This window comes from Tauraco erythrolophus, chromosome 8, assembly GCF_009769465.1.
Source record: "Tauraco erythrolophus isolate bTauEry1 chromosome 8, bTauEry1.pri, whole genome shotgun sequence".
NCBI classification, from domain to species: domain Eukaryota; kingdom Metazoa; phylum Chordata; class Aves; order Musophagiformes; family Musophagidae; genus Tauraco; species Tauraco erythrolophus.
The window spans coordinates 37,431,088-37,458,748 of record NC_141472.1 but is presented as its reverse complement, the minus strand read 5'-3'; the positions used below and the strand labels follow the sequence as shown (position 1 = coordinate 37,458,748).

Here is a 27,661-nt window from a genome sequence, read left to right as displayed (position 1 = left end):
TCGACAGAAGTCTTGTGAACCCGAGGACAATAAATATTGTTAAAGCTATTTTATCTAGGTCCTCTTTTCCTCTTACATGAAAACCCAATATTTCCAGAGCCTAAACCTGTGAGCTGCCGACTACTTCAGCTTGTGATGTGCAGTAGTCTTTTATGGAATATATCTGGAGAAGAAATATAGTAAATATTGCAATAGCTAGGAAAACATATGATTAACCTGCACAAACCACTTCATGTTTTGGTTTGCTTTTTGACACCATAAAGAAGGACAAAGCCTTCTTTGTAGTCCAACAGAGGCTGGCATCACCAGGAACTGCTGTTCACCATCCTTCAGGTTTAGTCTGTGACATACGGACAGTTACGGACACAGCTACGAAAACAAATTCCGTCTAACACTATTTTTCCTGAAGTCTTCTACCACTAAACAGAAGAGTGGTAACACCACGCACAGCCAGCAAATGATCCAGTGAGAACGGAGACTGTAAGTGCTCATCAGCGTTTTTCTGACTAGTGTAAAATCCTCTCTGGAGGTGCACAGGTGATGCCTGTGCACTCAACAGAAAATCATGAAAACCCATTTCAATCAATGGTCTATAAAGTAAACCATCTTTCCATTCCTATAGTAGGACTCAAAGTAGATAAAGCATTAACATTTCAGCATTTAAGGTATCCAGCCTTACTTTTAGGAAGTATTTTTAAAAGAACAGAGCATTAAACCACACTGTTGAAAACCACTAGTATTTACTTTGACAGTGACAGTGACGCACAAGGTATTACCCACACAAATACATTATTTCTGCACCTAAAACCATATGGTTCAACTTGTTTTGGATGAATAAGTTGCCAGTGGTGTCGGAGGCAGTTAAAAAGTGCAAGTCCCCACAAAGACCTTTTCCATCCTATCACAACATTGGCAAAGAGTCAGCGCACACACTTGCAGTGCTGAGCTGAAGTGTGTAATGCTGCAACGTCCATCAGTGGATAAAGGCAAACGTTGCCTCTGATTTGGCATCAACGAAATTATGTTTAAATTCTGTTTTAAGATTCTTTAAAATTCTGCTTATCGGGCATAACAAAGACTGAACTGTAATGGATATAAGTCATAGTTTTCTCAGTTCTTTCTTCCTGGGCATCAAGTCCTAATAAAATGGCAATGATTATTGTTCAGAAATTCTTATTACAACTGCGAAAGATGAAATCTTTCCTTTTTAATGAAAACAAGGATTTCAGAATTGTTTAAAGACAACTCAAATCCTCAAATGCACAGAATTACCTGTGCATACCCATTTCCACTACCCTTGCTTTTGTTTTGGAAGTAACAATAGACTGTTATATACTTGTAAAATCTATTTTTCATCTGTATAATTGCACGTGCAAACAGAAGTATCCCTAAGAATTCAGTGTTACTTCTGAAGTTTAGTCTCTTTAATATCTTCATAATTATTCAAATTGTTTTCTACTGAGACCCAAAAATTCCAGAGCATTGCCAGCCTTCAGTTTATCCTGTAAAAACAAAACACATACATATGTTTGTGTGTGCTTAACTCATATTTTACTCATATGCTTTTACTCGTGCTTTAAAATGAACTGCTGCAAAGAGACTAATGGGCCTCTTGCAGTCTTTGCAGAAATCAGTGTACTGCACTGATTTCTCAGTGTTTTTTCTCAGGTCTAAAACCAGAGGCTTGAAAAGGAGGAAAAAAAAAACCCAAATGTAAAGATCATACCTTCAGTTTATTGTCAAAATCTTCCATTGAATCAATCAATTTTCCAGGTTCCAGTTCCCCAAGTGGAAAAGGGTAATCCGTCCCCAAAATAACTTTGTCCTGATAAGAAAAAAACATGTTGTACATTTTGCAGTAACATTAAACAATATAGTTGCACGTGCTTTCTGCAATTTATAACAAACCACAGGAAATTACATGTATATATTGGACTGATTAATTATGAAAGTGAATATGAAGACAATCTTTGTGTTCCAACTTTCATTAGGAAAAAAACCAAAGCTTGAAAACAATGACTCCAGAATTTATTGGGTGAATTTAAGTTTGAAAAAAGTACAGGCTATTTGTTAATCGTTTTTGTGGTGTCTAACTAAAGTTTGGTGTATTTTTATTCTGATGCACAGAAAGTTCAAAATGCAAATCCCAGGCCCATGGGAATGAGTGTATGTTGCTCAGGTGAATACAACAAAAACGGTAATTTCTTACTCCGATTGATTTCCTGTACTGTGGTGCTGGGCTGGAATGTAACAGAAAGGCTTCTATTCTCCTGCACTACTCATACTGCTTCTGCAAGTAGTATGCCTAAAATGCAGTAATTAATCTTGGTTAAGTGTTGCCATAATTAGATGGCCAATAAAGGGTACACAGAATTCTCCCTTCTGTTTCTCGACGTACTTTTTGGTTCTTTTTCATGCTCATTGCACGCTCTGCACTGTTGTGTGCAGTCCAAAATGAGTACGAAAGTTTTTCACGCATTCCTGTAAGAATCTCAGGAAGTTCTCCACCAACTCAGAAAAGATGCTTGGATTTGCATTCCTGAATTTGAAATTCTTTACTACACACACACACAGACACACACAAACTTAAGATTGCATATATGTGAGAAGAACGTGTAATAAAAAATATAAAGCAATTAAAATTATCTTTTGTGTGATACTTTAAAAGCTGTAATAATCACAATGGTACTACTTAAAGCATGATATAATGTAGAATTACTACAAACACTTAAAAAAAGTATTTAATTTAATTTAATTTAAACTAGTATTCAGCTTCAGATAACAAAACTAAAATCTCATTTACAAAATTTCATATGTTTTTGGAAGACTACAATTTTTTTTAAATGTCATTGTCTTTAACTGGGATTGGATATTAGCTGTGTGTTTGAACCACGTATCTGAGAACATGAGTGACATGATTTGTTTCTGAAAGCAAGTCAGTGAAAAGAAAATTCAATAAAAACCTGTATGCATCATTCCTGTTATCAGAGATGAAAAGAAATAGGCAGATCCTCAATAGGTCCACATTGTTATAGGTTCATTTTCACACTGGAATGGTATTTCCCATTTTATCTACCTTGGATAGTGCATACCGCCAACTCTCTTGATTTTATCATAATTCTCTTTTCCTTTAAGCTTCATCTCCTGGAGACATGAATATTTGAAAACCACTGTTTCCATTAAAAGTATATGTTTTTAAATGTCTCATGAATTTGAAGTCAAGCTTATGCATTTGGGGCACTTGTTATATAGTATTTGAACTCAGTTGCCAACACTGAAATAGGGTGAAGAAAACATATTTCTTTTTTTTTTTTTTTTTTTATGAAATGATTCGTTTCTCTTATTTGTCAAATGCTGCCTTTTCATTTTTTTAGCTCCAGTAGATGTCACCCAAGAGTCTCTGAAAGAACCTATGGAAAACCTTATGTGAAATCCAAACAGAAGATACACGTTCTATTGTTCCATCCTATATTGTTGTGGTATAGTTTATTATAGAAGTTTTGCCATATTAGAATAGGAGAATTTAAACTCTTCTGTCTACTCAAGTTCTGAGTGTAGATGAAACAAAATACAACTGTATGTGTGTGTGTTTAAGCAGCTAAATACATTCTTTCATTTATAATATTCATTCAGATACACAGATGTTTTCTCCAGATACAAAACCCAAATGTATGCCATATATTAAAAAACCCACAACCAATAAACATACTTAGCTTTATATGAGAAAATGGATTTCTAAGTAAAGGAGAAGGAAACCCAGTAGTTGCCCAGCTGTTTATTAGTCAAGGTTAAGTATGCCAGAAAGGTTTGCACGTACTTGTTTACATCTCCTATATACCAAAATGGAAGGAAACCCCACCCCCTCATTGGAATAACATATATATATATATATATATTCAGTTATATATTTCTTTTCCTCTAACTTAAAGTGTTTCACAGCTAATCATGTGATCCATCAATTAGCAGTAAAATTAAGAGCTGTAAAATAATAAGAAAAATTTAGCAGCAGCACTATTGCTCTTGCACTGTATTCACGTTAGGCTATTCATTTACACGCTTTGAGCTTCAGTTTTGTACCCATCTATGAAATGGGGATTACATCACCTGTCTTTAGCAACCAGCCTCAGAGAAGTCCTGTGAAGTCTCCTCGGATATGTAATACTCCTAGCATAATAGATGTATTATTATATTATTCCAAAGGATACAAACGAAGTCAGATTTCCCTGGAGGAGTTTGATACCTTAATTAACGCATCTCTTCTTTCAGAAAGGTACATATGGCTAATGCTTAACTTCAGTGGACCACTCTACTCAACACAACTTTTTTCACAGTAATAGGGACCTGAATCTTAAAATGAATCTCAAGGACCATCCAGCATGAGTTTGTCCTCTTACATTAGTGAAAAATTGTCTTTGCCTTGAATCTCACTGTCCTTTCTACTATGGGGACGCATCTCAAAAAAAGGCCAGATTGCTATAGCCAGTTCAGCTCCAGCTTCTGGCCAGAGAATGTTTTACCTTTGGGTGATGGCTCTTCAGGAATCACCATGGGGAAATTTTTTCAGAGAGACGTTGAATCATTTAATCCCCCCTCAACCCAGTTCTTCACTTTTCACAGCCAGCATCATTAGGGATTTTGTGTTTATTATATTCACTTCATGCTACCTTGTCATGGGAGAGTGAAGGACTGCAGCAATTTTGCAGTCTTACAAAATTATTTCTCAGAAATGTATACTTCTGCTTACTTTAACTGGCATAGGCTCCAATTAACCTGCACCGAAAACTGAGAAGGGAAGAAGTTAAATGTCCATGACTCATCACAGCTGTCACTGGATTTTAATATTCATAAGCTCAAAGCCAACACGTTCCATTCTGATGCCAGGTAACGGCTGTTCCCTAAGGACCTGAAGCCATGTCTGAGCACATCTTTACACACCCGGATGCCCTTCCTGCGCAGCTCTTAGCTGTACTCTAGAGAGCTGTCCTAGTTCAAACCTTCAGCTCATAAAGTTACAGTGTCATCCTTAAGACCCAATCACATTGTTTTTAGCCCATCATTTATTCATCTTGTATTTTTTATTCTGCCAACATATGACTGCACTGAAAACACTGAGATATGTGGCATTTTCTTACGTGTTTGATTCTTGGAATAGCATTATGTGAGAATATTGTCTTTCTTCGGAAAAAGAGGGAACTTTTTAATCTTCATGGTTATAAAGTAAAGATTGAAAATGTGATGTGAATGTTTTTTTTTCAAGGGTACAATGCCTTAGGTTATGAAAAAGACAAAGAAAATGTACTTTTTTTTTTGTTAAGTTCTCTGGAGTGTTAAAAGCATTTAAGTTTTTGGGATCTGACTCATGACTTTTCAGCACTGTGGTTCCACCTGATGTCACATTTCTTGAGTTCAAAATACTCGGAGGAGAATTAAAGAAGACACCAACATCTCATGGAGTACACTGATCAAATTTATTGCATTAAGAAACTGAATTTCAGAAGTCTGTTGGCAAAATAAGAGACACCAGAGAGGCCATTGCTGAGTGACTTTTAGATTATTGAATTACAATTCATAACCTCTCTCTCCTCAAACAGCTAGATTTCAGTTGCAGAGACTAATAATGATTAAAGGCCAGAGTCTGCATGTGTTGCTTCTTAGGAAGAAAGGTAGAGAAGTTACAGTTTAAGTGTGGTGCAAAGACAGCAGCTTTCCCTCAACAGCCACAGCTTAGAGCAGCCTTGAGATGCAAAGCTAACTCCAAAGCACAACTTCTCTGAGACTTGCCTTTGCCTTCTATATTAGTTAAAACAGAAAAAAAAGTTAAGTTCATCAGCAATGGATTAAGCACCCTGTTGTACTTTCTCTCCTGCTTTGCTCTTGACATCCACAGTTCAGCTTGAAAACAGAATCAGCCCAGAAAAAAGAATCTGTGAGTCTCAGCCATGCTGAGTCACACAGCTTCTAATTTACCAAGGTCTTTCTAGCAATGGCAAAACACATCTCCCAACATTTTAACATGGAAAAAATAAAGGAACAAGCAAGTGATCTTTGTCTCCTTGGCAATAAAAACAGGAATCTGACCACCTAAACATGGCAATTTAAAATTCAAGAGGTAGACTCATCCCGGCTGTACTATAACCGCATGTAGAATGAGAATATACTTAGGATGAACACGGTCTAGATTTGGAGAAACTTCTCAGAGAAGGAGATAACTGAACTGTTACTCTATAGGCCTTTGGGTATCTTGCAAAATGGAAGTGCACATCACATTAGTAATATTTTTTAAATCTATTGTAAAAATTACTTAAAGCTACTTGAGTATGTAAGCCACAGTTACATTCGAAAGGTAATGCATAGTAGAATGTCCTGGACTGTCGACCGTGATATATTTACTATTTAGAGGTTGATAACAGAAATTAACAGAAATCTATATTGGGCTGGAGCTGTAGCATTTTGTTAGTAACCCATCTGGTGCCCAAAACTTCATCCCTGACACAGAGATCTCTCCATCAGTGTTCACTAGGACTAGCACTGCCCAAAAAAATGCTATAACATGTCTATATGTATGGAAAGATCTTAGCAAATAGCACCCAAGTTAGTACTCACTGATGTTGTAAGAACTTTCCAATACTAACAGCTTATTAGTGGATCTTTTGACAAATAAACTGACCTGGGTTTTATCTTACTTGTTTCTAATGAAACTAGGCTGCATGGTAGTTTCTTTGCACATTTTATGGGGCTCCTGCCATAAATCTATTTTTGGTTCATGGTAGATTTAAGAAAGAGATATTCTCTCCTCTCGTTAGAGCTGTAGTGTTACTGTAAGTGTACATACATATACACGTTCCAAAACCTTGCTCTAGTATTGTTTCAGGCTGTGGTTATGCTGTCACATTGGTGAATCTTTCCTGAACCTTCAAACGCAAAGTTTTCCTAAAAGGCACAAGTACTCTAGGGAAGCTGCAGGCAGAAGTCCAGTCTCAAAGCTACAGATTTCCTGTGCAGTAGAAACTGAAAACTGATGGATTTGAAAGGGTTGGGATGTGGGCTCGGAGTACCAAGATAAAAAAAGCAATAGTTTCTTCTGCATTATTATTTTTGGTGGGCCTAGGCAAGTCACTTCTGCACCAGTTCTAGTACAGATTTATTGCAGTAACCTGTTCAGACTGTTAGAGATGAAAACGGGAAATCAACAGTATCTTTTCTGCAGAGAGAAGGATAACATTCAGCTTAGCTGTCTTTGTGAACTTTGGTCATACAAGAGGCCCCGATGACAGCAACAGCCCCACATGTGAGCAAGTACTATGTGAGTCTAGAAACTAACGTACAGAAAAGAGGAATACAGTTGTTGAGACAAGAAAGTCACTGTCAGAGCTTGCATTTCTGTTTTTGACATCTGGTAGGTATCTGCCTGCTATCTGCAGAAATTTCATGAGTTCCAGAGATCAGGACACAAGTATAGGTCTCTTGTTGATTAGTAGTGCCTATAACTTCCCAAGTGGAAATACAATTTGATTTATTGAAGTATAGAATTGAGTTTGAAAACTAAGCCATTTGAAAATAAGGCTCCAAATGAAGCCGTCTGCTTGCAGTCCCATCCTGAACAACCTCACACAAGGAACTCACTGAACTAAGGTTCACAGTGCATGATTTCCTGGATTAAAACTACCATTTCAATAAGTCCATATAGTAGAAACATCAACATGGGAGAAGCACGTCAGTTTATAATAGCTCAGGTTCTGATTTTACTGGGTGAATATGCTGTCTTCTTCCTGCTTTCTTCTCCTTTTGCCATTTCATAGAGAATTAAATAAATCATCACTCACCTGCTTCTGGAAGCATTAAAACTCACCTCTCCTATTACACTTGTTAGCAGCCTTAGTGCACTACGATCATGAACAAGAGAGTCTGTGTAAAATGAACCAAGGTATTTTCTTGGATCCACCTTATTATCCACTGCACACAAATCAGGGCGCATGTTGAATCCATGGGAGATTCGCCCCACTGTGTATGGAAAAGCTCCACCTGCAAGAAGAAATTTTTAGTAACAGAAGCTGAAAATATGCAGGAGGTAAAAAACCCACAAATAAACAGACATCCATAAGTTTTACTGTCAGCTATTTAGAAAGAAAGTGCTCTGCACCAGCAATTTATTCTTTCCCTTTCATTAGCTGCTTTCTCTGTTTTCCCCACTTCTTCACCACAGTAACGCCCAAATTCCTGCTGCTGCTTCTGCTTCCTTGTCCTTTTCCTTAAGCCCTCTCCTGTCTCTTTCCTCCTCGTTTCCCTTAAAGGCTAGAGAGTGTTCATATGAGCAGCCTATCTGGCAGATATCCCCTTTGAGGTAACAGTACTCAGCTGGTGGAAGGCTTAAACTGGTAACCCTATTAGCTGGCACACCAGAAAATACAATTGTACCATGCTCAACTAAAGAACAGGCGTTTCACACAGTGCATCACTTACCTCCGTGTGCAAAGCAGACTTTCAGCTTAGGAAATTTTTCAAAAATTCCTCCCATAATCATGGAGCAAATGGCTATAGTTGTTTCTGCTGGCATGCCTAAGAACAAAAAAAGCTTCATTGTATGATGGTTTTATTTTTGTATTTGAGTTCTAAGTGTTATCTTCATTTTCTTCAATTAGCCTTGAGCCTACTGAAAAAATAACAGTTACAGAGCAGCTGTCAAAGGTTACGCATTGTTTCTATTAGAGGAACATGAAGTTGAATATTAATTAACTGAAATGAGGACACAGGACTGGAAGCTGAGATCTTCTGAATTCTAAGCCCAGTTTTTGTCCTACACCACTAGGACAGCTGACAGGCAGGTTGGGTATGTCCTGAACTGCACAGTACAGGTTTGATTCCGTAGTTATCCTAGTGCAAAGACAAGCCTGGAATACGCCAAGTTCTCTTCTCACCTGTGCTTCTGGGTTTCTTTTGTGTGGAAAATGGGGCAGACATGTTGGTGGATATTCCAACACAGATTTGGGGTTTAGTTATGATATGGTGACAGTTCCTAGAGTTTAGAAATAACCTATCTCTCTCTGTTTGCCACTGGGTAACTTGGACGCCCAGTGTTAGGAACATAACAGCCATTTAGGTTCCTATACCAGGCCTCAGTTTCTGGGCATACCTCACATATTTAGAATATCGTGCCATTTAGGCACCTAATGTCAGACCTCCAGCTTGGAAATTAGGAACTGAGTTCCCCTCATCTCTGAGGGGAAACAGTACCAACGCAGCTCAAAAGGCTATCTTCCATTAATGTTGTACCGTACGCTTAGATGCAAAGCCTCATTAGGCTTAGCAGGAAAACCTTTTAATTATACTTTGTTGAGTAAACACAATAATTTTAGTCTCTTTTAAAATCTGCGTTGTTAGGCCTGCTCTGATTAAGACTAATTGATATTGTTTCAAAATAATGCGCTGATGATAGGAACACTGAGATTTTCCAGTGTATATTGCAGAACATATATTAGATGTATATTGTGTATATTTTCCAGAACAGCTCTATTGGAGGCAGTGCAAAATCATGCAAAACAAAACAATGCAAAACAGAGTAAGTGAGGGTGGAATCAGGCCTAAACATTTCTAAGTAGCAGTAGAACCTGTCTCCTGTGATTCAACATTGTTCTGATTTACCTAGCAGATGGGGAATAAAACAGAAACTGGGTAATTCCCTACATCTATGGGGAGCTTCAAAAGTACATGTTGTTTCAGCTATAGTTGATGTGAACTTATCAACCTATTTCTAGGAAATAATCCAAGAAATTTGAGGAAGTAATGTTTGGTTTTGCCTGCTCTTTCATTTACTCACATTATTTTTGAGGAGCTCATTTCAGAGACAATTCACTTTTCCCTCATCATCTGCTCTTTGTATTTAGGACAAAAGAGAATACTAGATTCTGTTGCTAGTCTGATTAATATTAATTATTTTAGTTCTAGTTATTTAAAACTTAGAAAAACTAAACAAGCTTAAAAACAAATGACTATTGAATTTATACAACAGATTTAATCACAGTACTTGATTTAAAAACCCCAAAGATTGATACAAAAATCATGTGTTTTTTCTCTGTACTAGTACCTTTGCAACAATCTTCTGGGCATAATGCAGTGACAGTTCATAAATGTAGATGAAGCAAAGTAAATATACACTCACCTATTAGCCAGGGAAACCAGTATTTGGACATTCTTCCATCTATCTGCATGTCCCAGGGATGCACAAAGAGACAGCAATTTAATTGTTCAGCAGCCTGCAGCAAAAAGAAAAAAATCTAAATCTTGAGTAATCACACAAAAATGCATTTCAGTTCTTAGTCGTGCTTTAAAGATTACCAGCAAAATTGTACTGAGCATTAGTACTAGTAATGAAAATAGGCCCAGAAGTAAGAACTGTAAGCAATAGTTGGGCATATTTACTCCTCTGGGCTATATCCTGAAGTCTGCACTCAGTTTCAAAGTTCTCTTTGAGACTACAGGACTGGAAAAACTGATTATAAATACATTTTTAGTAAGCCAAGTGTTTCTGCCATTCTATGATTCTATGATTCTCAGAATAACGTGCTACAAAAATCCTTTTTTAGTTGTGTTTGTCAGCCATCGTGCAGTATAAAACTCATTTCAAACTAGCATTCTTTTGGTTTCATCACACATATGAGGATGAATTCTCATAATGTTTTGTAGAACCAGTTTAGGAGGGTTTTTGCAGAATTGTTCCAGCAGCATTCAGAAATTTTCATTGCACTTTCACTACATTTGTTCCCTTTGGCCCTCTGCCTGGTTAAAAAAAAAAAGTTAAAACTATTCCTAATCCACCCTAAGAGTTCAAAATCTAGCTATTCGGATCAAGAACCCATTTCCATTCAAGTATATTGATTTTCGCAAAACTACTGACATCTTTGGAGAGGAAAACAGAAGAACAATATAGGATGCTGATTCTGACTGAGTAATATAACTATGTTCTTAAATTCAAATATATAGTAATCAGAGTCATTCATATGTTTAACCAGGATTTAACAGCTTCATTTTGTCAGATTATTTCTGGACCTCCTCTTGTTGCTATGGAGATTATCACACATTTGAAAAAAATCGGTTTATTTACCCATACATGCATAAATAAAGCTGCAGCTTTTGGACTGTAGGGAGTAATTGTCATCTACATTTGTAATCTAAAAATAGCATTAAATAACTGGCTTGGTAGATTGATGAAGCTCATTATCAAATATGTCCTAATTTCATAATCTTTAATATCCAGGGATGTTTCTAAAAATGATACAGGTTACTTCCTACATGTGTTAAACATAAGTTGAAGACTCATAGAATCATAGACTCATAGAATGATTTGGGTTGGAAGTGATCTTAAAGATCATCTAGTTCCAACCCCCTGCCATGGGCAGGGAAACCCTCCACTACACCAGGTTGCTGAACCTGGCCTTGAGCACTTCCAGGGATGGGGCGTCTACAACTTCTCTGGGCAACCTGTTCCAGTGCCTCACCATCCTCAGAGTGAAGAATTTCTTCCTTATATCTAATCTAAATCTCCCCTCTTTCAGTTTAAAGCCATTGCCCCTTGTCCTGTCAGTATATACCCTTGTAAAAATCCCTCTCCAGCTTTCCTGTAGGCCCCCTCAATGTACAGCAAAAGAGAGAGATCCCAACATAAAAGAGAGATCCCAGTATACGAGAGAAATGGAGCTACTTGAGAGAGTCCAAAGATGATGAAGGGACTGGCACATCTCTTCTATAAGGAAACGCTGAGAGAGCAAGAATTGTTTGGCCTTGAGAAGAGAAGGTTCAGAGGGGATCTCTTTAACGTATATAAATACCTGAAGGGAGGGTGTAAAGAAGATTGAGCAAGGCTCCTTTCTGTGGTGCCCTGTGAGAGGACCAGAGTCAAAGGACAAACTGAAACACAGCAGGTTCCCTCAGAACATCAGGAAACACATTTTTACTGCAAGGGTGACTGCGCACTGGAACAGGTTGCCCAGAGAGGTTGTGGAGTCTCCATCCTTATAGATATTCAAAAGCTATCTGGGTATGATCTTGGACATTCCGCTCTAGGTGGCCCTACCTGAGCAGGGGAGTTGGACCAGATGACCTCCAGAGGTCCCTGCCAACCTCAGTCATGCTGTGATTCTGTGAATATGTGCAGCTCCAAGAGTGGAAGTTGATAACTGACTATGTATGACCATAAAAACCAATAGTCCAGATGCTGCACTAACAGGATTCTCAATAAATTAAGCATCCTGAAAAAAACCTCTATGGATCAAATTCAAGCTGACAGCTATAATAACCTGTGAAACAGATACAGAATGTACATTAATTAAACCCCATAATTTAGACAAATGACCATCCTCATCTGGACCTCAGGCTATTTAAGAAATGCAATCTATAAATTCATTTTATAATCAATACATTCAGTTTGGAACTTTTGGTCCGATTTGCACAATTCTGTATGGTACTTTGGCTCTATAGGTATTTCTGAAAATCTCAGGGAGTTTTATCAATTATCTCAATAAGACTGGGTACAGTAACTTGAACCCGAAAGCAAACAGTGCAGAAATGCTTTATTTGATACTGCACTTATACTCACAAGCCAAGAAAGCAACTCTACAGTGAGAACTCATATAATAAAAAGATTTTGTTATTAATTATTATAAAGTATGTTTCAGAATGTTTTATATTGTATTATTGTCCTTATATCCTATAATGAATTATCATATATAATTAAAGCTGAATCTCTTTGATCGCTAAGCAGATTAGAAGGCTCAAGTGTTTTAATGTATCCATAAATTTAGTCGATGACTGAGTATGTCCCCAGATATTTTTGGACAGAATTCCCCAAAACAAGGAATTTACTCACAGCATAAATATCATACAGTTCAGGTGCGTTCAGGTCCCATTCATTGACATGAGATCCTATTTGCACTCCAGGAAATCCAAGTTCGTTCACGCAGCGACGCATTTCCTGCACAGCCAGGTCTGGAGCTTGCAAAGGTAACGTACCCAAGCCGATGAACCTCTTGGGGTACTTTTTTACTGTAGCAGCTAAATCATTATTTAATATCTGGGCTAGATCCAAAGTATCCTGAGGTTTGGCCTGGTAAGATAGTAAGCAGAATAGTACACTAAAATATAGTTCTCAAATGTTACCACCTTTGGAAGATATTGGGTAAATGTCACTGCAAACAACTCAGAGAAAGAGTTCGAACCTAAAATTTACTTTACGGTTCTGAATGGCTGGAAAACAGTAAGGCTAAATTTTGCCTTGTTTTAAAACCTCTGGGTGCAGTTCTGCTTCTTGTCTTGAATATTTTATCAACTGCTGTTGCCTTTACTGCTCAGGATGAGTGTAACAAAGCCCAAGTTGCTGCACTTAAGTATCTGGTCTTTTATATAAACCAGTCCCCTGTTTTGTTTATCCCAATGCAAAAACCTCAGCATACAATTTTTAAACATAGCAATGAATATTTAGTCTCCTATTATTGGAGCTGAAGAGATAAAAATAAGAAATGTGAGATGCTGAAGCACAAGCATTCTACAGAGAAAACTTGAGCAAACCTCTTTAACATTTAGAAGGAGGTAACAGTCAATTCTAATACGAGAACTGCAATATCCATATGATTAGTTTCCGTTTTTTTCCCCCCAATACATATTTAATGGAAAACAGTCCCATAAATATCAGAATAAAATTTTAAAGATATGTCACCCAACAAGAAATTCTGAAGATCGGTGGTACTACTTATACGTGGGCTTAACACAGTGATTTTTAATGTAGCACGTCTGTTTCCATACAACAGCTCAACTTGTACACATAGCTAAACAGTCAAATTAAGAACGTATTTAGAGAAGCACTTTGCTGTGATTTATCTTCTCAGACTGTTTTTATTTTCTTGATGCATTCAAGATCACCATGCAGGGAACATATTAATTTAAATTTGCTACTGAATTTTAAGATTCAAAGCATTCTAGGTGAATGAGTCTCATGCCACATTTAAAGGAAAGTGGGACAAGACCACAAATATATCCTCTAGTTCTTTCTTTAATGAGAAAATACTGATTGATGTCTAGCTTTCATGGAATCTGTAGATATATGTCTACCTGCTAACCATGGATCCATGCTGTGTAAATTCTCTCTCCCTGTTTCCAGCTACCCTCATAAGGTCCCCAGAAGAAATTCTGTTGTCTCATTCTTACTGGGTGTGCTGCAGAGTGGAGTTTTGCCAGGAGACTCTGCTGGCTCTTCTGATAACTCGACTATTTTTTTGTCTTTTGTTTTTCCCAGCAGAACAGTTCCCCATTTACTTCAGTGCTCCAGTGACTACTTCAATCACCTGATTTGTAGGAAGATGCATTTAGTTTTTAAAAATTTGGTAACATATGAATTACAAAATACGCTAGTAGGAACCTACCCAGTAGCTGAACATTACAGGGACTGTGGAAAGGACTTGGACTGTGACTCCTGAGTAAGAAAAAGCAGTTATTAATGTTTCCTTCTTTTTGGTAAAACATTAAAAATAAGAAAACACTTGGATTTGAAAGGTAGAGGGTAAAAACTTTAATGGTAAGAAAGACTGATTTAACAGCAACATGGATAGAATCTTTTTTTTTTGCTAATTGAGGATCATGGTAATAAATCTTGTCTTGTATCACTTTATTAGGATTGGAATATTTTTGCTAAGTAGAAACGAAAATAACACTTTCATACTCATACTAGACTATTTTGAGAAAATAAGTATTTTGCTTTTAGAAGGATTTGGTATGCACATCTACAATTATTCAAAATAGTAATTTAATATTACTCTCACATAATGAATGTGACATTAATACAGTATCTTAAGCTTACTTTGGGGTCACATTTAGCATATATATTTTGTAAATAAATATATAGATTAGCTCAAAGATAAACGATGTTATGTTAACAATGGTTATATTGTGTTAGGTTTCATTCATCCTGTGTCTGGACTACTGAGGTTGTAAGTATCAGAATTTCATCTGTTTTTAGAAATAACTTTGATGTTAGCAATAAAGAGAATTAAGTCTACGTTGTTTGGTTTCTGTTCAAACGCAACACTATACCGTAACTTTGTGTGTGACAGGTTACAGGAATGAACACGACAAACCTAGTAGATTAACAACAGAAGAAACAATAAACAATAATTAGGACTTCACTAAATAGTTACATGCAAAACTATTATTTTTAAAAAAATTTAGGTATGATTGTAATATTTATGCACACGTTTTGTCGTGCTTCAAAAAATTGAACTTGGTTGTTAGTAATGAAACTAGTAATGCAAAAGATGGCAGAAAAACCTCTAAGAGAATTTCTTCTGAGACAATGACCTTGCCAAAACACTCAAATGTTAAAAAAGAAGATGTGTTTTTCTTCCTAGTATTTTAAGTAGGAAACAGGAAGGGAAGCTGACTCTCTCTTACAAGACCTGATTAATATATTGTGTAGCAGCAATGGTTTGGGTTAAGGATTAGGTATACAAAATTACACGTATACCAAAGAACAGTCTAAGTTGCAATATCCACCAGTGTGCTACTGGACACTTGATTAGTATGTTTGAGAACATTCACCATGTTTTCCATAGTAAGTACTGCATCTGGTTTAAACTCATTTTTACACTTCAGAGCAAATTTAACATAAACCTTAAGGTTAGATTTCGAAGCTGAACATTCCTAGACACTAGCTTTAGGAAGAAGAAGAATCAGCACAGAAAAACCTCTACTTTATACCCTCTTCAAAGGGTTTTACAAAGAGAAAATAATAAGAAAAGGCAGTTAGGATTAACCAGAAGATTTTCTCCAACAAAATTGTAATGATTTGAGTCAAGAACTGTGATGTTAATTACTTTTACAGCTTGTTTTATTGAATTACCTTGATAGCTTGTTTGATGGAGTGGATCAAGACACAGGTCTGTATACCAAATAGACCCAGGACGTAAGATTGCGAGAACTAATTTAGTCTCTTTGGTACACTGGCTAGCATTTCTTATTGCTGGCAGGACTTCCTGCACATCACACAAACAAAGCCTTTAGCAACCAAGCTGTAAGTTTCTCTCTGAGTTAATAATTTTCTTCCTAGTAGCTAGTATGGGGCTATAGTTTGGATTTGTGCTGGAAACAGTGTTGATAATACAGGGATGTTTTTGCTATTGCTGAGCAGTGCTGACACAGAGTCGAGGCCTTTTCTGCTCCTCACACCACCCCACCAGTGAGTGGGCTGGGGGTGCACAAGAAGCTGGGAGGGGACTCAGCTGGGACAGCTGACCCCAACTGACCAAAGGGATGTTCTACACCATATGATGTCATGCTCGCAATATAAAGCTGGGGGAAGAAGAAGGAAGGGGTGGACATTTGGAGTTACAGCATTTTGTCTCCCCAGGTAACAGCCATGTGTGATGGTGCCCTGCTTCCCTGGAGATGGCTGAACACCTGCCTGCCGAAGGGAAGCAGTGAACGAACCCCTTATTTTGCTTCGCTTGCATGTGTGGATTTTGCTTTACCTCTTAAACTGTCTTTATCTCACCACGAGTTTTCTCACTTTTACTCTTTGGATTCTCTCTCCCACCCCACCAGGGAGGGGAGTGAACGAGCACCTGCGTGGTGCTTAGCTGCCAGTTGGGGCTAAACCATGACATACCTTACAGTGACTCATATGTTTGGTTCAGCTGGGAGACTCCTTGCATCTTTGTTCCAAAATTATGCCATGTTTGAAGGTTAAATTTTGGGGTATAATCCATCTCAGCCTGTGTTACAGAAAATGGTCTTTGAACCAAATAGCTACAGCTTTGTAAACTGAAAAAGAGTAAATACGGCCCATAGTCCTTATCGTTAGAAGATCAGTACGAATGAAGAACACTAAGACCTGTTTTTTTACGCTTATTTGGCTGATGCCTGTATTTCTGGACTGGGGACAGCCACAAGTCACCAGATGGTGCTGCAACACACGGTTTTAGATTTTTTTTTTTTAACCAAGTGAGCACTGTTTAGTTTGTTGAGAAATATTGTGGTGTTGGCTTTCTGATACATTTTCTTTTCTGGGGAGCTGTTGCAAAAATTTGAAAAAAATTCTTCCTGTGTTTTCCCTTTGTCTACAGCAAATAGATGGGTCAGAATTGTTTTATAGAAACTTGCCATGAGTGCTGGGGGAAATTTCTGAAAGGGAAAGATGCCTAAAGCCTATTTATGATCCACACTGTGGTTGAATGATGTGGAAATCCCCCAAATTCCTGAGCTAACTCAGGGAATGATTACAGTCTAGTCAAGGCAGCATATTTCAGAGAGGTTGCAAAGATGTTCTAGTATTCCCATTAACAGTCTAATGGTTGGAGTTTGAAATACTGTTTCTCCAGGATGAAAATGAGGTAGTTGAAAATTATCTAAGTTGTGTTCATATAAATTGCCCAGCAGTCCCCGAGTTCCTAAGTTGGCCTAAGTTATATGTTGCAGTAAACCTCCGTAAGGAGAACAACCCAAAGTACCTCCTAACATGCTATCCCATGACAGAAGGAAACAATAATCATAAAGATGCTACTTATAAAATATCTGCTCGTCAAAGTAATTCAGATGTTTGTTCCTTATGAAAAGCTGGAGAAGATACTCAAGTTGTGCCTACTAAGAAACCGATGGAATAGGGAATTATTCAGGCCTCAATCTAGGAAAAAAATCTTTAGTAACAACATTTCTCTCACAAAAGTAATTTGGAATTACGGTGTTAATAAGAACTAACAAAAATAATTGATCAGACTAAAAGTTCCTTCTCCCATTCACAGTCTCCCATCTTACAAACCTTATTTAGTGGTATGTAAGTAACTTGATGGAAAATAAATTTGTGAATTTTGCATCTGGTTAAGTTTCTTTCTAAATCAGGAAAACTCTCTTTTCTGAGAAAGCAATTGTACCAGATCTCTAGGCTCAGAGTCCTCTAGCAAAAATACAGAATGAAGTTGCAATACCTAAACAGAAAAAAATATTAAAAAAGGAAACAAACATACAAAAAATCCTATGACTAAACAGAATCTTTTTAACATTTGGAATGAAACTATAAGGGCTTCCCCTTTTAAGTAAATTACTTTTACACCTGGAATGCGTGTTGCCTTTTCAAGCCCACAGTCAGTCATCCTTACCTGTCAATATAACACTTATGTCAATAATACAGTAGTTCTTTACTGTATTAACAATCCCACCAAAATTAGTGAGCCCAAGCGGGCAATAAATTGCTACTGAAAATGAGGTAAGTTACAGGAACATGTCCCATTTGAGTCTGAATATAAAGCATATCAATTTTCACTAACTTTCAACAGATTTAAACTAATGAATCCGTATGCTAAACCTTTTAATTTTGATATGGTTATCAAGCACTTTCAGATGCACTAACAGAAACATTGCTGTTATTCTAAATGAGATATTATGATTTCAGTTCCTTTATGGAGGTACCTGATAGATCCATCTCTTTAATCCGTACTTCTGGATCCCAGCAGTTCTCTTGAATAACTCTAAAAACCTTTCCATCCTTCATCATCTTTGCCTGTCCCTATGAAATGACAGTTTCATGTATTATTAATGTGACAAAGTAGTACATGCTAATTTATAGTCGCTTGAGTATATTGTGCTCCCTACAGAAATTCAGTGACAGAATTTTGTTCTTTTATTTTTATTCAGTAGGTATTTTTAATCAAAGACTATTTTTTGAAATAGTCATTAATAAAACAGTCATTTGCAGTTCAGACGGAATGAATTCTTCATAATAAAAAAACCTCTTTATTTTACAATGTATATCACTCTACATTGGTTTGGAAAAGATATCAGGGTACCTTAATCCAAGTTTATCCTCAAACCAAATTTTGACCTCAAAACAATGCTCTAATTACATCTGTACTAAATTTTCCCCTTGGGTATGTGTGTGTTCTTTTAAAGTCAATAGCATCATAATGATTCCAGTAACTACAGAAATAATTGTGCAACTCTGTTAATTTCAGTCCAGTTGTTTCATATCACCAGTGATACCGAGACAAAAGCAGAGTTATTACGTTGTCTTCAGATTACATTTTCTCCTTGGGAAAAACAGAATCATTGAAGAATTTGTATTTGGGGGAAAAAAAAAACAAACAACAAAACCTAAACACAGTGTAAAACCACTACCTAGATTAGTGTAATACCTTCCCCATATGCCATTAATTCCCAAATTTAAAAAGTTCAAAATATTATCAAGGTCATGAAATTTAATACTGTTCCTTTAACTATAAGCATGGAAACTTCCTTTTTAAACTCAGATTTTTGGTTGATTTGTCAATTGTCCGAAGAGGTTGAGTAGGCACAGTGTTGTCACATTAGGCAAAGTAAACTGTTACAGTTGTACATATCCACGTGCTCCTCTGGACTTGTAAAGACAGACAAAACGGTCTTTCTGTGGGCTTATGCTTGCACAAAATGATGAGACAAATTCAGCAGTACTTGCAAAGCCTGAGTATTTCTTGGTTGCTTGAAGCTACTATAGAGATAAACAGAAATGAGTGAGAGTCAGAAGACCCACATGACTGTGTGTTTGGGATGGGTAAGCACAGCCATGCAGCAGATGCATGGGACAGAGAACACACTGCATCTGCAGCTGAAAATTGAAAACTACATGAGAAAACACAGCAGCTATTCATAATTCACTTTCACAGCACACAGAAGCTAAGCACAGGGCAGTCTTCTGACTCTTCTGGAAAAGAAATTCTCTCTCTTCAAAGACCACTTAATTTTTCCTCATGAAATTTGTTTACTGAGGATCCTGTCTATTTTTCTAAATAAAAAACCCTGTTAAATCAGAATATTCCCTACTAGTATGCTAAACCAGAAATGACTAATAAAATTTCACTTCCCTCAGAGCTAAGTTTCTGAGAATTCAGACTGTTCTTAACCTTGAATTTGTTATTAACTTCATACATCATTCACAAATATAGTGCCCTAATGAATATTTTAAAGCTCTTTTCAACAAATCTAACTGTGCTGCCTTGGCAAACTGTCAAGTTACTTGTTAGCTGTATCACAGGTTGTGAAAGTTACCTGAAATATTACAGTCAGCAATAACAACTACAGAATCCTGATCCTCTGGTGGAATACTTCAGGTTCTTGTAAAATTGATTTTCCAACCTGACAGAAAGGTTTACTCTAGCCATACACGCCAATACATAAAAAAAGATCAGCACATTACTACAAATTGCCTAATAAACATAAAAATATTCAGGGTGTGAGCAGAGAAAGAGTAGAACTGAGCATTGCATCACATATGAATAGATCATGTGGCCTTTATTGGATTACCACTGGGAGTATTTCTGTGAGCACGGGTGACTTTTAATTCTTTCCTCAGACACAGCTAAGGCATAGCCGCTGACCTGCTCATACATAATTTCTTCTGCTAATACTAAACCCAACATTAGATAGATTGTAATTTTACTAGCAGCTTTGGCAGTGCTCTTACCTAAATGCTGAGATAAACAGTTACTCTCTGAATGCTGCAACAGACCTTGCAATATAGGAAACGTTTCTAATAAGCCACGAGCCATTCTCATTGACGTAGATGAACACTTTGCTATTTTCATCTGCATTAACCAATTCTTTGTGAACATGCTGCAGGTCAAGGCTAAGCTCACATCTTTGTATGCTGGCAGTAACAAACTTGATTATGCAGGAAAGCAAAACACGATCATTTGAATAGATTGATGCTCGTGTGTGCGAATTCAGAAAGATCTGGTCCAGCAACACTGTGACTGGAAAATGAGTCGTATTGCTATAGTCTCTAGACACTGCCACTAATCTGCGCCTGATATTTTTAAAATGAGAAGTTACTCAAACCCCTCAAGTGGGAAACACTTCTCAGAGTTTTTGCAATAGTAAGAATGAAACAAGGATCAGGAAAAAAAATTTCAGGTTCCAAAGCAATGGATATAGTGCTGAAAATATCATAAAAGACAAGAGATTTTTAATTGCAAGATTAACACAACTTTTTAAGGGCACAGCTGAAGAGTTTTATAATATATTCTATCATTCTGTTCTATTCTATTCTATTCTATTCCATTTCATTCCATCCCATTCCATCCCATTCTAAGTATTATCTGATATTTAAGGTTTTAATTAATTTCTGTAGAAATTAAGAGAGATATATTTAAGAATTAAGTCTAGCAGGCTGATTTGGTTCAGCAAGCTACATTTAAAATTATCCTATCACTAAACTACTCAGTCACATCCCAAATTGCACTTCTTTCAAAATGCATGTAATTATTTCTTCCAGATTGACCCTGATGCTTCTTCATATGAAAGAAGATATGAAAAGCTTTTTTTTTTTTAAATCTTAAGAGTTAACTTCTCTAGCTCCACATATCTGAACAGGATTTCATTTTGCCATGCACTTTTTTCATGCAACATTTTCAGACAGAAGTAGGCTAGACAGAATTCTCTGCAGAGCGTATAAGGCTATTATTGACTTGCCACAGAGTTCCTTTGCAAACTATTTTTAGCAAGGAATTTTAGCATCAGACCTGTAACAAACAGCTAAGCTTCTAAAAATGCCTCCAACAACTCTTCCTGCACCTTCCATGTATCTCAGAAGCTGTGCCATCCACGTTTTGGTTCAGCAGGTGGCTTGTTCCCTCCTCTTATACCTGCTTAGACTCAGATCTGAAATTTCAGCATAATATTTGCTTGTTCCTCATTCTCAGACCCAACCTTCATATTCTGTGGTCCTTTTTTGTAAAAGGTTCTCAGGCATTTGACAGTATAGCCTTGCATGCTATAGAATGACAATAGTGTGTATATCATTAGGTTGCAATAAATAGACACTGTGTTTTATCTGTTTTATCAGCTTTTTTCTGTTATTATATGCATATATACAATCACAAAGAAGTATGATTTTGCAAAGTGACAGGGGGATGAGGTAATATCTAGTTCCACTGAAATTAACAGGAACTATATATTTAAATACCTCGGTTACCTGGAAGATGCAAGTCTTGCTTCTCTAATGACAATAAAAGTTGAATCTCTACAGAGAATGAACGAATTAGACAAGTCACAAAAAGAAACAGAAGGCTGGGTACGATTTTCTTTATAAGGTTATCCCAAACAGGGAGAGGCACTATCACTGTGGAAATACTAAGTACTAAATCTTTCTATCACTTATCACTCTAGTTTTCAGTACAGAATTCCGACTGGTGACCACGTCTGAATTACAGAAGACTGAGACAGACTAACCCTGTAGAAGCCTGTGCGTACAGCCTGCCGTTACGTACCACAGCTGGGTTTAGCCAGCTACTTGCACTCTTCACACACCTTAGGCGCCTTACGTCTGAAACCCTTTGTTAAGCTATTCATGCTTTTAACTTTGGATTTTTTTCTCTTCCAGCTTACTATATCCAAATTGTTCTTTCTGCTCTTATCTACCCAACCTCTGATGTCTTCGTATTTTTTCCTCAATTATCTGGCTGATATCTTCCATTGGTCTTATCCCTTCCGTATCTGTACAACTCACAATACTCCTGTGGCAGGCAATTACAGATTAAGTCTTTCAACTTAGGACAGGTACATACGAAGTGAAGTGGAAAGTGAACTGAGGCCTTCTGAGACGTCTTTTTAATGTTATCTTTCTAATCTCCCTCCTTCCAGAGGCCAATGCCATTTGCAGTGACAGGCTCTCCAAAAGATTCCTAGGAGTGGGGAGCTGGCAGATTACAGGAGGAAGGTGGCTTTCTCTGACAGTGTTTGAAGAGACAGGGATATGTGACTGCAAAAGTTATTATATGGTAACAGAGGTAACATCTTTAAAACTAGCTGGTACAGTTAACCTACATAGTAATGTACAAAGGGAATTATTTTGCCATATCAGCCTTACCTCTCGTACGTCCTTGTGCCCTTCTGCAAAAAAAAGCACTAATACTGGTAATTTTTTAATGCTCTTATAAAAAGATAAACTGCAACACTTTGATCTTGCTTTTACAAGTTTTACAGTGTTGTGTCACTGTGAATGTCACTGAAATTACCGCCCATTTGCTCCACTCTGAGTGAGATCAGAATCAAACCTTTAAGAAACCAGTTCTGTCCTCATCAGAGTAAATGCATGTATTCTGCTGAATTCAGTACCAGCAGGATGCCTTCTGAATGCAGATGGAGTGTTAGCATAGACTCATGGCATATGCATCTCATGGCACAGATTTTGTTCAGTTGTCCTAATGTGGCTCAGAAGTGCCTTTGTAAAGTTAATAGAGTGGACGGTGACAAAAAGGTGAAGTAAAATCAGACCCAGTCTACCTTTGACTTGCCAATAAACCTCATGCTCCTACTTTTCAACATAACAGTCCCCAAATCTATGGATTGTCCTTATTGCTCTGCTACTTGTTTTCCTTGTCATGAAGTTATAGAAATTACTCTTTCCCTTTCACTCAGATGTGAAAACATTTTTACATTTAACTTTTATTAAAATACCAGTTCCTTTTGTTTTGCTTCTCATACAGATGGCTGCATTGAACTAAAAAAAAAAAATCTGCATGTAATCTGCTATCTTATTGAAAAGAATTCCTTACAGCTACCCATTCCAAGTATAAAAATGAGATGATGATGAAAAATTGATACTGGTTCATAAAAGAGAGTGCGAGGTTCACTTCTTAAGCAAAAAGTTCTACTGATGTGTATTAGGACTTGGAATGATATTACTTCATGGAAGATAAATCTCTAGAGAAGTCTGTATCAAAGACACAGCCAATCTTATTGCCACTTTGCTTTTTAATAGATTTACTGTGAGTTTATATTCCTGAAGACAACACAAGATCAGCTTAGAGCACCAAATAGCCCAAACCTTGCAGTGATGATCCAGCTGTACCCATCCACCGTATCCGTATCTCTGTGAAAGAATGAAGAAAAAGCCAGTTCCAGTTAGCACTCTGCAACAGTAACAAAAACCTCAGTTCCAACAATCCAGCAGTACATTTTTCAGGAGAAACACACATATGCTCAGCTTTGAGCCAACAAGTAACCCCATTGCCTTCAGAAGAAGTGCTGAAATTTAACTGGACTGGACTAATGGTGTTTGTAGATCCAAACATTTAGCTCAGTTCAACATGTTTAAGTAAGTTCTACAATTGATTTCAAAGTGCTTAAAGTTCCTTACTATATTGAAGATCTAACTGGAAAGATTTTAACACAGAAAAAATTAAATCAAGTATTTGGCAATATGAAATTTGAGCTGACAATTTTACAATCTGTGATTAGTTAATCATTAGCACAAAGATGTATTGATTCTACTTTTCAGCTTCCATGATTCAGCAGCAGGACTGAAGGTCAGCCACTTGTCTATTAATATTTAAACAGCCGAGAGAGGCTAAAAAGGAGAAGCTTAGATGCTCATTGATTCTTCTAGAGAAATTCAAAATTGTTTACGCAAAAACCTAAAAAAGATGCTGATTTCCTTTTATTTTCATAAATTATCAGATTAGAAATGAATGAAATCTTGAAATATCATAATAGACTGAAAACAATGCTCAGAATTCCCATTTTTCTGTAAAGAAACATTTCAAAGGAAATTGGGTAAAAGCAGGCATTTCTTTCACTCAAGTGTAAACAATCTGAATAGAGTCCTGAATTTCCTGTGATAGCAAAACATTACTTAATGCTGCTGTCAGCTTTCCTAAAGTAGGTGTGCAGAGCCAAGCCTCCTGACTTCAGCCAATCAGAGATGCTAATGACTGAGGCTATGTATGTCTTATTTAGCTATGTTTAGCTATGTGTATTTTATTTAAATTTATAAATTTATGGGTTTCGATATATATAATATTTAAATTCAGGGAAAATTTTTTGAGTGACACCTAATAAGAACTCAAGTTTTCACTGGCTCCATGCTAATTGCAATCATAAGCTGTGCAGAAAATAAGTACCTTAAAGGTGCTCAAGGAGCATTTCAGCAATAGAGAAACTCACTGATCTGTTTTTGAACTTATTTTCTTCTTTCTTCCCCTCAGTTATTAGGTGGATGTATTGACAGTCCTTATTTCATGTATTTCTATGATTTTTTTTTATATTTATTATGAGTTCCTAAGCTCTTAAATAAGTATATTGACAGTAGAAGTTTCTAGTCATAGGTTCAAGGTTCGTTATTGATAAGGCTGGGAAAAATACAAGAGAAGTTTAGCCCTATGTGTGCATGTTAGGATTGCCTCATTGGTTTTCCACACATGAGATGTAGAGAACTATGTTAATGGCTTGAATTTTCAGAGAACTCCAGGGAATTCTGAGAGTTGTTTTCCATTCTGGGCCCACTAATAAACCATTGAATCACTCAATCTTTAGAATAGAGGAAACAAAAACTAGCAGGTGGAAATTAACTTTCAAAAATTTGGTATTTGCTCTTTGATATCAGTGTTTAAATAAATGCAACACTAGCCTGCAGGGTCTAACAGCAGGGAATTCAGCCTGGTTTTATGTCCATAAACATTGGATTCTCAGGTGATTTTATCTCAGCCCTTATAAAGTATATACAGACAAAATCTTGTAAAATCATGTAAAATCAGAATGAAGGAATTCTGTAAGTATTTTTATAAGGATATTGCACAAACAAGGACAACAAAATCTGAAATAAGCAAGAGTAATCTGTCTTTGTAGTCTGGATATTTAAACTGCTATCCACTTAAAATAGATACAATTGTTCTAAAAGATTTGTCGTCTCACCTACATGTTTCAGTGTATATGTGTTTTTCATTGAGGAGCTCTTATACTTATGAATAGGAAGCTCAAGTAGATGTTTAAAAAGAACTTCCTAGGTAACTGAGGAAACAAACATTCCTTTCCAGGAGATTTTGTGCATAACAATGTTATTTTTTGCTGCTAATGAAGAAATAGCCCTATATCTGTTCTTAATGCCAGGTTTTCTCATGACTTTTTATTAATATGTTGTTTACATTTTCCAGCTGCTCTCTGGCTAATACTGAACTGATATTGATTGTCCTGCTTAAAATCAGAGAAACACAGAACTGATACACATGAAACACTTACCTGAGAATTTGCTATCATCAACCTTAAAATAATTAAGTGAAAGAAATGTACAGTGTAAAACAAAGTTTACGTTAGCATGTCAGATGCCTAAGAGCATGGCTGAAATAACGCCATTCTTTTGTTGTCAAAGACAGGCACAATGAAATCAAGTGGTTCCATGCTCCTGTCAGACACAGGGAATGTTCATTCAAACTACAACCAACACAGAATTACCATAAGGAAGGAAGCAACAGTGCAGTTCTCTTTTCTACTCGGATTTTTTATCATAAATCGAAACATTGAAGAGTTACAGAAAATAGCTATCCTGGAAATCTGAACACAATTTTTAATTGCAAACAATTTTTACATATGGGTGTATAAACAACATATAAATATAGTTTTGTGTGATCTTTTTCAGTATCCTTTGTAGCACTGGAGATGTGATCCCTTATGAGTCAAAAGTGACCAGTATCTCTGTACTCAATTGTGATTTTAATTATTTAGGCAATAACTCTAAAACCTAATTCAGAATGACATGACTACACGGATTTCGATAATCTGAAATAAGAAAAAGATTAGATTTATAACATGAAAACCTAAATGACACTTTCCATTCTCAAATATTTTTCACAAAATGATGAAAATTTTTACTGACAAGAATAAATTTATGTCATTAAGTCATAATAATACCACGCAAAGATTCAAAGTTAAGACAAGTTGACTTACAGCTTCAGTGTTCTGACAACTGAGATTTTGTATTTTTAATATAACATGCTACTTCTTTCCAGTAACTAAAAACCCAACAGATATTAATAAAATGATCATCATCATCAATTAACCACACTTAGAGTGACCCCACTCCTACTGAAGTTAATGACTTTCATGCCTATGGGTATTAGATCTGAATAAATTTTGTCTCAGGTAACATTAATCTTGTCTAATATTTGCTTATTTCACTCATTTAAAACAAAAGTGAATACCATTTGGGAACCTGACAGCTCTGGTTTTATCAAGAAAGTGGAATTTACACCTCATCATTTGACAATTTTAGGTCTCACAGAAAAACAAGCAAAAATATAAGAATTGCTTCAGACTACATAAAGAGTGGGGAACAGAGCCCAGTTTTCCACCTCTTTCTTACTGGGACTCCTGCTTTGCAAAGTAATGCAATATAAATATCTTAAAGATTAAAAAAAAATCAAATCAGTAGAGATACTTATAACAGTAGAGATACTTATAACAGAATCCTTCATTCATTGTTCTTCCAGAAATTACAGTGGTAGGAAGGGTTGCTGATAACATAAGGCACTGAATATCTAAACTCTTATTACCTTTTTTAGGTCAGGCCATTCCTTAGGTAGAATGTGGCTATGAATATCAATTTTCATTTTTGAAGTATCAAAGGAGAAATACTCTTTCAATGAAAATGTTTTCTGTGTAATTGCTACTGTCCTTCCAGTCCCTGGTTTAGCAGGTTATTAACTTTGGCTGCTGTTCAGATCCACCTGCTGTCTGATCAGGAGAGCTTGGTACAGTGGCCAACCAGGGAGTCGAAATCCCAGAGGAGTGGCTCTCTGGAAGAACAAAGGCTTCTAGCAGAAAATCCCTGTTAATGCATAAACTACAACTGACCGAAGGCAAAGGGAAAATGTATGTTCATTTT

The 27,661-nt window shown here is 36.6% G+C and overlaps 1 protein-coding gene across 1 annotated transcript; it reads right to left on the bottom strand.

The window, feature by feature from the left end:
• Positions 1-1,439: 1,439 nt before the first annotated feature.
• On the bottom strand, positions 1,440-27,386 carry ACMSD (aminocarboxymuconate semialdehyde decarboxylase). The gene is made up of 10 exons (XM_009984274.2): positions 27,330-27,386; positions 23,831-23,875; positions 18,442-18,538; positions 14,409-14,458; positions 12,860-13,096; positions 10,157-10,250; positions 8,461-8,556; positions 7,850-8,022; positions 1,727-1,825; positions 1,440-1,502 (listed from the first exon to the last, which is right to left on the bottom strand). The coding sequence occupies exons 1-10, from the start codon at positions 27,384-27,386 to the stop codon at positions 1,440-1,442; spliced, it is 1,011 nt and encodes a 336-aa protein (XP_009982576.1).
• Positions 27,387-27,661: the final 275 nt, after the last annotated feature.

Coding starts and splice junctions, on each gene's coding strand:
- ACMSD (XM_009984274.2), bottom strand. CDS start 27,386: ATGAAAATTGATATTCATAGCCACATTCTACCTAAGGAATGGCCTGAC. Junction 8,023..8,460: donor AGTCTGCTTTGCACACGGAG/GTAAGTGATGCA, acceptor TTCTTCTTGCAG/GTGGAGCTTTTCCATACACA. Junction 1,503..1,726: donor ATTTTGACAATAAACTGAAG/GTATGATCTTTA, acceptor TTGTTTTTACAG/GATAAACTGAAGGCTGGCAA.